This window comes from Babylonia areolata, chromosome 6 (genome assembly GCF_041734735.1).
Source record: "Babylonia areolata isolate BAREFJ2019XMU chromosome 6, ASM4173473v1, whole genome shotgun sequence".
In the NCBI taxonomy this organism is placed as follows: domain Eukaryota; kingdom Metazoa; phylum Mollusca; class Gastropoda; order Neogastropoda; family Buccinidae; genus Babylonia; species Babylonia areolata.
Genome location: NC_134881.1, coordinates 40,137,369 through 40,149,476, shown reverse-complemented (window position 1 = coordinate 40,149,476; position 12,108 = coordinate 40,137,369). Strand labels below are relative to the sequence as shown.

Sequence of the window (12,108 nt, the reverse complement as noted above, 5' to 3'; positions counted from 1 at the left end):
GTGTATGCATGAGAGTGAGTGTGTGCCTCTGTGTGTGTGTGTGTGTTCGTTCTTTAGTTTAGTGTCTTTTCACTATCAGTGATATTAGACGATAAAAAAGGGGAACAGAAAAGGTAGAAAACTAAACAAAATATGTAACTAACATGCAATAACATTTAACAGTAACTATTCAATAATGATAATAATAATCAAAACCAATTAATAACACAATTCTGAAGTACATTAAAGGAATGTTGAAACAGGGCTATGAACGAACGCCTGTGAAAGTTCGACCATAAGAACCTCGTCAGAAATAACTTTCCAAAAATCATCTGCAGAATAGTTATTCTCTTTGAAATACTTGGGCCAGAAGGTATGTAACTGCTGACAGTGAAACAAACAATGATGCAAGCTGAACTGTTTGCCACAGATACATGTAACATTTTTACTGTACTTTGTCTTCAGCGCATCAAGTTTTATTCGGAAGAAAGTAGAGGTTATTAATCTTGTATAGCAAGCTGATGGATTCCGTGTCTTTTCTTTAATAATATTCTCGGGGAATTATGTCCCTTTATGTTTTAAAAACTTTTCCTTCCATTGGTTATGAAATTGACCCCATGCTTATTTTTCTTACAAAGTGTATGTCTCTTTTACGGAAAGACGGACATGCATTTCTGTCGATTTTTCTTAATCTTGTGCTCCTCTTTTAGCTGCTTTATCAGCAGTTTCATTGCGAAGAATGCCCACTTGAGAAGGCACCCAACAAAAACTGACCTCACTCCTTAAATCTTCAAACAATGTACCAAATGATTTGCCTCAATAACTTAGTCAGGTCTTGTTTCAAGGCTAAATAATTATAGAGCATAAAGTACTGAGTTGGAATCAAAGAATGCTATTTTCGAGAAAACTGTGTGATGGCTCACTAAGTAGTTCAGAGCTTGTATAGTAGCAATTAGCTCAGCCGTGAATATGTAAAGATGTTTTCCAATAAAGTAAGATTTTTCAACTTTAAAGGCAGGAATATAGAAAGCCGCAGCAGCATTTTTGTCATCAAGAACAGATCCATCTGTAAATACATGGAGATGATTCTGATATTTTTCTGCTATATGAATTCTGGCAGTACTTATCGTGATATTGATGTTTTCTTCCTTTTTTGTTTCAGAATAACTGATATAAAAATCTGCTTTCAACATTTCCCAGAAAGGAACAGGAGTATGATGTGGTTTTGCAGCTAACTCTTTCATATTAACATCAGATTCTTTTAACAAATTTGAAACGTAAGTTGTAACTGTTTCATGTGATGAAATGGCTTTAGCTCTTTTAGGAAAATCAATGTCAGATCTTACTGTCAGTTCATCAGCAATGAAATTTTCTGTCATTGAAGTGTATCTCACAGCGAATTTTGCTGTTGCTAACTCACGGTGTTCATTTAAGGGAAGAATTCCGGGTGTTTTGTATGTTTCCTGGTTGGACACATGAGAGGGCACTCCGAGAGCAATTTTGCTAGCCTACAGTCTACACTTTGAATCTTTTGTTACAGATATTTAGGTGTATGAAAAATATTTCTTGTGCATAGGTGCGCGCGTCTGTGTGTATGCATGTGTGTCTGCAAGTGGCGTGTGAGGGGGCAGGGGGGTAGTAGCTGGGAGAGAGGGGTGGGGGGAGGACCTAGCACTCACAGAGCGTAGGCCAGTGATGCTGGACACGTTGACAATGCTGCCCTTGGTGGCTACCAGGTGAGGGGCTGCCAGCATGGTCAGGTGGTACACTGACCTGGAGCACACACACACACACACACACACACACACACACACACACACACACATACCACCACCACACACACACACACACACACACATGTGCACACACTTTCCACCTTGATTACTGACACTCGCTTCCGGCTGGATCTCTTCAACTTGTGTTGAAAGTTCAGAACCCTGCAGCTTACTTTATCTCCAAGGCTTCCAAGGAAAACCCACACTAAACATCTGCTGGCTAAACTCTAATGGCTTCCTCTTGCTTAGATTGCAATATTCACTGCATGTGGTTCACATTTATATTCTGTCACATCCACTCTTTACGTGTGTGATCTGGTTCAGTCTAATTATCCATCCCATTCATTGCGATCAGTACGGAGGACTGGAGGACCTGCGATGTACTGCCGCCGTTGTCGAGGAGACGGGGGAATCCATTTGATAAATGACGAACGAGACAACAATTGCGATCATCTTCTGACACTTATGTTTCTTGCATCCCGTACAACGTAAAGAAGAAATCACATGGGCAAGTGTGCCTCTTCTTGTTCCTCCTATCACACGGAATAAACTTCCCAGCCAATTTCATCATGCTGACCAGCCGCCGTGGCGAAATGGTTAGCGTCGCGGACTGACGGCTGGGAGGACGCGGGTTCGAATCCCAGCGGAGGTGGGTTTTTCGGCCCGTGGCCGGCTCCTACCCAGAGTTGAGTGTGCTGTTGGCTTAAATGGGGAGACTGGGACCGCACAGTCGAGTTTCATCCACTTCCAGGATGCGTCTTTGGGTGTGTTGCTCTAATTACCTGACCAACAATGCAAGTGTCTGTATCTCTCGGGCCTGGTTAACGCCGGGATATCATTATGGCAGGAAGCGTAGAGTACAGCCTTGTCACGCAGTCCCAAACCAAAATGGACCTCCATAGCAACATCGTCATCATCATCGTCATCCTCCTCCTCCTTCATCGTCATCAATATAAACAAATTAGTCTCAAAGTCTGTGGCCTTTCATGCCCTGCTCTCATGGTGACCTCAGTTTCGATACCCCTCCACTTCCGTGCTTGGGGTGAGTCCTGTCAATGTCGTCAGTGTCGGCAGATTCATGGGGGGCTGTTGTTTGAGGGACGTGGTGGCGGTCTCCACTCTGGGAGAGACGCTCACTCAGTCTGGCTCCGCGACTAAGCCATTATTGTCGTTAGTAGGGGGCTTAGTAGGTGGTGTCCTAAGTACGTTAAAACAGAACAGGCAGCACTGAACACCACCGAAGTGACTCAGCAGCAGTGCAGGGTCTCCTCTGGTGTGTGGCCTCCAGGCGACCTAACATCGATGGTTCCCTGTGGACTGCCGACGCTGGAACTGCGACGGACGAACCCGGGTGTGGCCGTGTATGGGGGAATCTAAATGAGCGGCGTGGGAGTAATGCCACTGAAACGGCGCAGATGATGGGGCAGCAAAAAAAAAAAAAGAAAAAAAGAAAAAAAGAAAAAAAAAAGGTTCATTATGCTGAGACAAAATATCATGTGGATCAATAAGCAAACAATTATCGCACAAAGAAAGGGGTCTTCTGCCCAACATTAGGATAAAAGTTAAGTCCCATAGTCTTGTTAGGGCATTGAAGTCACTTGGACAGCAGAAACACGATTCATTACAACAAGGACTCACACTGTTCACAAACACAAGCCAAAACAACACACACACACACACACACACACACACACACACACACAAACACACATACATACACACATATCCACTTTCACACATACCCACATGCATACTAACACACAAGTCACTCAGACAGCAGAAACAGGATTCATTACAACAAGGACTCACACTGTTCACACACACAAGCCAAAACAAAAAAAGACAAAAACAAAAAAACAGCCAAAGAAGCAGACAATCACAACCAACGCCCACACCACAAAACACTGTTACACAGACCAACACAAAGACTGCTCAATCAGTACCATTCATACAGCCTTGCACTCTGACAAGTGTGAGCGATCCACACACACACACACAGGTGTGTATTCATTGTTTCGGCTTCCCCTTACCTTACGTTGATATTGAACATGCGGTCAAACTGCTCCAGGGATGTGGTCTCTATCGTCCCCAGCTCTATGATCCCAGCACAGTTGATCTGAAACACGTCAACAGGTGTGCTGAAACTTGGGCACCTTCACTCACATATAAACACACAAATGTGGTTCGTCCGTCAGGATCGACGAGGACCATCTAGTCATACTGGGGGTGGGTGGGTTGGGCTCTGTGGGTGCGCAGATGACTGGTCGGGCCAATCCGCGCCCGGAAGGTTCTGACGCAGTGTGGACAGGGGATGGTGGCGGCTGTCGGGAACTTGCTGGCACTGCTTTCCCTGGCCTGTCTGCGTTGCTCTGCTGCAGCGATTCTGTTGGCCTCACAGGATTTGGCGTCTTTGTGGACAGCTGAACGCCACTTTGGTCTGTTCATTGCATTCAGCTCCCATGTGTCGCGGCTGATGTTGAAGGCCTTCAGAGAAGCTTTCAGAAACACACAAATACATAGGTACGTGCACATGCAAAGACATACAAACACACACATACAGGAATATATTGTATGATTTAGCAACAGAGCTACAGGAAAATAAATATCTTCATGTGGTACCCCTTACAGATATAAAAATCCTATTTTATAGCCTTTTTTCTTTGTTAAAAAAAATCTCCTTTTTCTTCGTTCGTGGGCTACAACTCCCACGTTCACTCGTATGTACAAGAGTGGGGTTTTAAGTGTATGACTGGTTATTTTCTACCCGGCATGTGTGTCAAGTCAAGTCAAAATGATCTTTATTGAGGGGAAAAGAATAAGCTTGTACAACTTTTTTTCATCCTGCCCTCAGAAAAAAAAGAAAGACAAAAAAAAAGAAGAAGAAGAAAAGACAAGAAAATAGAAGAAAAGAGGGAGGGGGGGAGGAGGGAGGAGGAGGGGGTTCGGGTGTGTGTGTGTGTGTGTGTGTGTGTGTGGGGGGGGATGTAGGAAGAGTATAACATGAAAAATCAAGCGCGGTAAGACACACAAATTCTATGGTGGTGGGGGAGGGGGAGGGGGCGGCGGAGGGGGTGGGCGAGGGGGAGGGGCGGAGGAGGGGGGTGGAGGTGACCAATGAGTTTGCGGATCACAGGCGCTTGATGCTTGTTGTGACAAGTGTTTATCTCTGTGTGGGAGGGGAGTGTAACGTGACATGGATTCTGGCAAAAGGATAATCAGTGGGTGGGGGCCCTGCTTTGCTGTTTGTGATCTGACGCTTGGAACTGAGTTGGCAAAAAAAATAGCTGCTGGAAATTCAGTGCCAGTTTAGCGGATCCTTGGATGAATGAGGCTGTGAAACAGAGCAAGTTTGGGGCTTTCCTGTGGTTGTTGTGATGGTTAGGTCATTATCAATGAGTTATGTATTCAACCGCTCACAAACTTGTTGCATGTTGTTGTTAGATGGTGCAATGATGGTGTTGAGGTGGTGTGTGCCTGGTGCTGGTATTATGGAGCTGAGAATTACTCTTGCAGTGTGTGTGTGTGTGTGTGTGTGTGTGTGTGTGTGTGTGTGTCCTTTTCTAATTGGGAAATCTCTCTTGTTCTTTACTATCTACTGATAATAATCATAATAATAATAAATAATAATAATTCATATCTTTTCTATGGAGCGATATCCAGTACCAATGCTGCTCAAAGCGCCTTTCATCATCGAGCCAGATATAAACATAACATAAAACATTACAACAGCTCAATCCAGTGCGTTCACAGAATGAATAAAAAAGCATGATCCACCAAACAATAAAAATATCAAGTACATAATGCTTAAATTAAAAAGAAATACATTCCTTAAAAACACACATTTTTTAGACACACACATACATGCACGCGCACACTCACACACACATGTACGCGCGCGCGCGCCCAGACACATTAAATATATCAACTGCACTAAAACAGGATTACGTGAGTATAAATATCTCAAGCATAAAACTCCATGTTGCGAACAGACTTTGGACTATCCATCGTGCTGAGTACAGAAATGTTTGCGGAAAAGTTGCGTTTTCAGATCTGACTTGAAAGTCTGGAGATCAGGAGCATTTCTGAGGGACGATGGCAAAGAATTCCAAATTTGGGGTATTTGAGCCCTAAAACACCTTTTCCCTGCACATTTTAAATCAGTTCTTGGGACTTTAAGTAACAGTTTAGAACTGGATCTTATCGTTCTACATGGTTCGTACGTTTCCAGCACAGAGGAGAGATACGGGGGAAGAGATTCATCAAAATCTCGGAAGGCAAGTGGCGCTAGTTTATAGTGAATGCGGAACTCTATAGGAAGCCAGTGTAACTGATGCAAAAGAGGTGTGACATGATCAGATTTCTTTTTTGCTAGGACAAGTCGTGCAGCATCGTTCTGTACTTTCTGTAGTCTAATATGAGAGGAAGATGGTAAAACTGCTAAGTTAGAATTGCAGTAATCTAGGCTGGACAGGACAAAAGAGGAAACCAACTGAGCCATGTTTTTCTCCGTTAAGTATGGTCTGACTGAGGCTAGTCTGCGAAGATGAAAACTGCATGAGCGACACAGGGATAAAATGTGGTCAGCTATGGTCAAGGTCTGATCAATATGTACACCTAGGTATTTAGCTGGTTTAGACATATTACAGGAAACTGAGCAGTTATCAATAATTAAAAACAGACCTCAGATTCAGAGTTCTCTTCTTTTTTTTCTTTTTTTAAATCTTAATGTACATACATTCTATGACATTTAATCTGAAACAAGCAACACGATTAACTAACATCGGACTGATCAGAAAAGATTTCTATAATCCTTTACAATGTACATACATACAAAGTTTGGGGGGAAAAAAGAAACCTCGATAATTATTTTGAAACAACAAAAAAGGAAAAACAAGCACAGCTTGAAAAAAAAGGAGAAACTTTAATCATTTAAAAACAACAAAAAAAGAAATTAAAAAATATATATATTACCAGTATATTCAACTGTCCCAGCTGCTTGATGGTTTCCTCCATCACTCGTTTCGTGTCATCCTCCTTGCTCAAATCTCCAGGCAACAGCAGGGGCTGTATGTGGGCAGTGATGGAGAGGGGGAAAAAAAAGATTCATTATTTGTCTTGTTCTTGTTCTTGCTGCTTATAGTCCAGTCGACAGCACAGGGCCATATCAGGACTATCAAACCATACAAATGCTCAACCGTGTCAAGAAAAAACTGTCACATCTGAAAAAAAAACCCCCAAAAAACCAAACACACAAAACACAGTTCATGACACAGTATCCCAACCATTTAGCTCCTTATGGCAAATAAGACTAGGCCATGCTGAGGACGCCAGCCATTCCACTTAATTTATCATCCCCAGATTACAAATAAATCATAAAAAAGGAAAAAAAACCCAACCAAACAAATAATTAAAGCCAAACAAAAAATAGATAAAAAGCCATACAGGCAAGGCAAATAACACAGCATAGCTGTGCAGAATGGGCAGCTAGTACCCATCCCAGTGTTTACATCTCACTACCTAATTGCCAGAGCAAAAGAGCACAGATGGTACATCATAAAAAGGAGACAACAGTGAAGAAAGAAAAAAGGCAGAAACAAAGAAAGAGTGATAGAAAAGAAGAAATTTCTAGCACATAATTTCAAGAAGGCGGGTTTTTATTCAATAATCTGGAGAGCCAAAAATACAAACTTTTACAAACCTGAGTCATATATAAAGACTTTTAATAAATGAAAGGGGAATATTTTTACTTTTTCAAATACAAGTTCTTCAAAACCTATACAATATGTATAAACTCTGCACACAGAATTGTTCAGAGTTGTACATAAATAAAAAATCGAAAACACACATATATGTAAATTTGTTATAGCTGTGTACCCGCGTGGTATTATTATAATAAAAGGGGTACGGTAAAAAAGAACTAACTGAATGATTTAAAGGATAAAAGGATAGACAAGAATCCCCGCGCAGAGGCCAGGAACATATAGAGGCCAGTCACAAAAGGGTTTTTCTATTGTTTTATTTTTTACAATAGTTATTATAAAGAGAAGAAGAAGAGATAAAATGAGAAGAGGAAAACAGTGCCTGATAAGGATACAACGAACACATGTCATTAAGGACAACATGTCAGCACAAGTGAATAGTGAAGCACATGTATACAGATTACATGGAAAGTCTACCACTCGGTTTGGGATAAGCAACAACATAAGATAATGCATGACACTGACATCAAATGACATTTGCAATACATTTAAATAGTGTAGATAAGGTGATTGAAGTTATGCTGATTTAGTGACAGTACACTGACAGTATAGATTAAGTAAAGCTTATACTGTGTTAAAGTGACTCAAATGAATCAGTTATTATGTATCACTATACTGGAGTAAGCCGTATAGGAGAGAGCATGATAATTACATTACAATTAACAGACTGTGATACATACCAGTTGGTTTTAACCAATAACTGATGTTAATCCAACACTATCTTGTAATCACCACAACAGAATACTACACACATCTTAGAGTACTGAGCACGCTGTAGCAGTACAACTGATATCAGCACATGAAATAATACATGAATAATAAACAAGATAACAGAATCAGGGCTTTGATAAAATACTGGCAAACTAAGAGACCTGATAGTCATCAGTGCACAACCCAAAGGTTGGAAGAACCATCATGGCTTAACCATTAACTGGTGAATGAACTTACACAAGTAATCCGTTCCATCAAAGCCAAATATCAACATAACTAAGCTTGTACTCAACATTTAAATCTCCTCCACCTTGGTGGATAAGGAACCTAACCTTCATCAGTGGCAGCAAATGAGAAAGAACGCATTATATGCACTCACTAGAACATTCTGGAACAAACGATCAGTGTCCAGAGACATCATTGACTGTGACGTTAAGAAGAATCAAATGGAACACTGCTCCAAGCATATGACAACATGGCGATTATTTAGATCAATCATAGCCAAGCTGTGACTACATGTCAAAGCAATAACTGAACCAAGTAAATCAAACTAAGGCAATATCAACATACACATATGAACACAAGTAATGTGTCGGACAATACACAGATCATCAACACATTCTACACACAGTACTTACGGCGATAGGTAGCAAGATGTCAGCCATTGGGTCAACACACACACACACACTGCTTGCGAAACAGCAAGAGAGAGAGAGAGAGAGAGAGAGAGCAAGAGAGAGGCTCTGGTCAGATGATTGACCAGGTAGAAAGTGACCAGATGATCACCCACTCCACCAGTTTATGCAAGTTAAGCGAACTGCACTGGTGCTAGTGAATCAGCTCAAATGCTCCTAAATTTGCTCAGCTTTGTGTTTGTGACAAGGTGTTCAGGGATAGATTTCTAAATGATTCCTGAACCGATTTACGTTGGATAGGTCGCAAAAGAAAGAGCTCAACACCTACTTTCTAATGAGTATAAAATGAAGTGTTTATTATGTAAGATGAATTTATAATCTTAATCTAAGTTACCTGAAAAAGGTCAGTTTTAACGAGCTCATAGCGGAAAATTAGAAACTGCGTTAAATCAGTTTAATGTAGGTAAACACAAATGGTATAGATTTAAAGATGGAATTGCAACGATTCTGCCAGTAAAAATAATACTTGCAGTTTACTGATCCGACGAAAGAGATATTAATTAAATACGCTGCATCAGAAACACAGATGTCAGCTCACCCAATCATGTACTGCAACGCTGGTTATGGAGTGGTGTGTGGGGAGACAAAATGACGTAAGCTTAGCATCTTTAGACTGACGAATGATTAAACTTAAATCAAGTATGCTTCTAACTGATTTAATAATAATAATGGTATTTATATAGCGCTGAATCTTGTGCAGAGGCAAATCAAAGCGCTTTCGCACCAGTCATTCACACACATGCATAACTGTAAAACTGTAGAAACTAAAGACAAGGAAGGGCAGGCAAGGGAGTCTATTTTGGGAAGAGGTGGGTTTTAAGGCGAGACTTGAAAGAGCTGAGTGTGGAGACTTGACGAAGTGAAAGAGAAAGTTCATTCCAATCGCAAGGTCCAGAGACAGAGAAAGAACGGCGGCCAACAGTCGAGTGTTCTAAGTGTGTGTCTAAGCACAACAAACATAATATTACAGCGAACGATACAGAGTCTTGATTTAATAGGTGTTTAGAGAAATAGGTTTAGAATGGGCTTTGCATAAAACCGGGAATGGCGTCACACATTCTGCGCGGGTCGTTGTAGACCAGCAGTTAGTTGCGAAAACGGCGTCTGCTATACAACTTGTGTGTGAAGCAGTATCTGAAGCCTAAGAGTGCTATCTGAAGCAGCATCTGAAGCTGAGTGCTTGGCTACATTGTTATACATACATGTCTGTCATGTACCTTTTTCCCACCAGCCTCTTCGCACTGACTTCCAACCTTGTTCAGGTTGTCAACCTTCCGGCCTGTCAGTGCCAGGGTCGCCCCCAGTTTGGAGAACAGAACTGCTGTCGCAGCTCCGATGCCAGAACTGGCGCCTGTTGGTTCATCAAAACTGATATAACTCACATCGTGTACCTGCTTTCAATTTCTCCATATAAATGAGGTTATAGTTTGCACAGAATTAGAGGAATTACACCCCTGCTAGAGTCTTCACCAGTGTGTCACCATACAGTTTGCGTGATTAAACTTATAGTCTAATGTATATATGTACACACACACACACACACACACACACACACACACACACACATATATATATATATATATATATATATATATATATATATATATATATACATATATACATAATGTGTGTGCATGTGTGCATACTTGACTGAAGCCTGAATGAATGACACGGGAAACAAATGATAAGCGCCAAAAGTCAGCTGTCCATCAGTTCTATTCTGGTAGGCAGCATATTGTGTATTTAGCTCCATGTCTGTAAAGCAATTACAGCTTGGTCTCTGAACAAGGATAGGTGCTATATAAGCATACACATCAATCTGTTGGTCAACTCATTGAATGCTGAACCTTGAAATTAGATTTTAACTCGTAAATCAATCTGAAGTGCAAGAAAAACTCCTTGCTTACTATCAAATGGTGTAACTGATTTTAGTGAACAAAAATAATGCAATTCAAACAGAAAATAAACTCTATCAAATAAAGATTGACTACCATTCTGATTTGTTAGTTCAGTCTTACCTCGGTCAGACAGTTTCAGTTTCTCAAGGAGGCGTCACTGCGTTCAGACAAATCCATATATCTACACCACATCTGCTAGGCAGATGCCTGACCAGCAGTATAACCCAGCGCACTTAGTCAGGCCTTGACTGCATGCTTATTTAGATGTGTACCTATCAGACTGGATTTCTTATACAGCATTTTGTCAGAGGACAACACTCTTGTTGCCATGGGTTCTTTTTTTTTTTTAGTGTGCCAAGTGCGTGCTGCACACAGGACCTCAAGTTTATCGTCTCATCCAAATGATTAGATCCTCAGTTCGATTTTCCAGACAAACTTGGCAGAAAGGGTGAGGGTGGGATTTGAACCCAGACCTTCAGGGACTCTACAAGCACCAAGCACCATTACTGATAAGCATACTCATCAACAGCAGTCAAGGTGTGAAATTATTCTTCCTCCTTATGATACAGAGATGGTTTGATTTCAGTTATATTTACCAGTCTGTCGATTATGAATTACACTCTGGATACACATGTGCTTTGTCTTTTTCTTTTGCAAACAATTAAGTAGCTCAAAAAACAAAACGAAAACAAAAACAAAATAACAAAACAAGGGAAACAATTCAAACTTGCAATTCTGTTTCAGATTACCTCCCTACACACAAGATTATCAATTCTTATCACCTCCCTACACACGAGATTATCTATTCTTATTACCTCCCTACACACACACACACACACACACACACACACACACACACACACACACACACACACACACACACACACACACACATTATGGCTCCATTGTTCCACTGATAACCAAGTACTTAGCTGTCAGTAATATCACATAAGAATAATCTTTCTGGACTGTACCAAAGACAAGAAGAAAAAGAAAAAGTAATCGAATTTAGAGTCTCTTCTGAAAAACATCAAATGAGAATTACCACAACGATGCTGAGGATTAGTATAACACTTCTACTTTGCAAGGCCCTCACAGTAACAGTTAATGCATCTCTACAAAACCGGCATTCTCGAACTCAAGAAAACCCTTATGTAGAGTCAATACAAACAGCCTACTGTCGTAGCTGTCGCCTGCAGCAGTAAATTACATACCAATTGAATATGATTATTATGAATAACAATAAGTGACCATATTACAAAACAAAATAGGAACTAAAAAAACAAAACAA

General features: G+C 40.9%; 1 protein-coding gene across 2 annotated transcripts in view; it reads right to left on the bottom strand.

Annotated features, from left to right (window-relative positions):
• The window catches only part of LOC143283005 (3-oxoacyl-[acyl-carrier-protein] reductase FabG-like), a 29,687-nt gene that overhangs the window by 16,724 nt on the left and 855 nt on the right, over positions 1–12,108 (bottom strand). The window contains exons 2-5 of one of the 2 annotated variants that reach the window (XM_076588982.1): positions 10,122–10,270; positions 6,726–6,818; positions 3,785–3,870; positions 1,659–1,752 (exon numbers count right to left, since the gene is read on the bottom strand). In XM_076588982.1, the coding sequence (XP_076445097.1) occupies positions 1,659–1,752; positions 3,785–3,870; positions 6,726–6,818; positions 10,122–10,270 (422 nt within the window). The remainder of the gene's footprint in view (positions 1–1,658; positions 1,753–3,784; positions 3,871–6,725; positions 6,819–10,121; positions 10,271–12,108) is intronic. The other variant, XM_076588981.1, reaches the window with a different exon arrangement.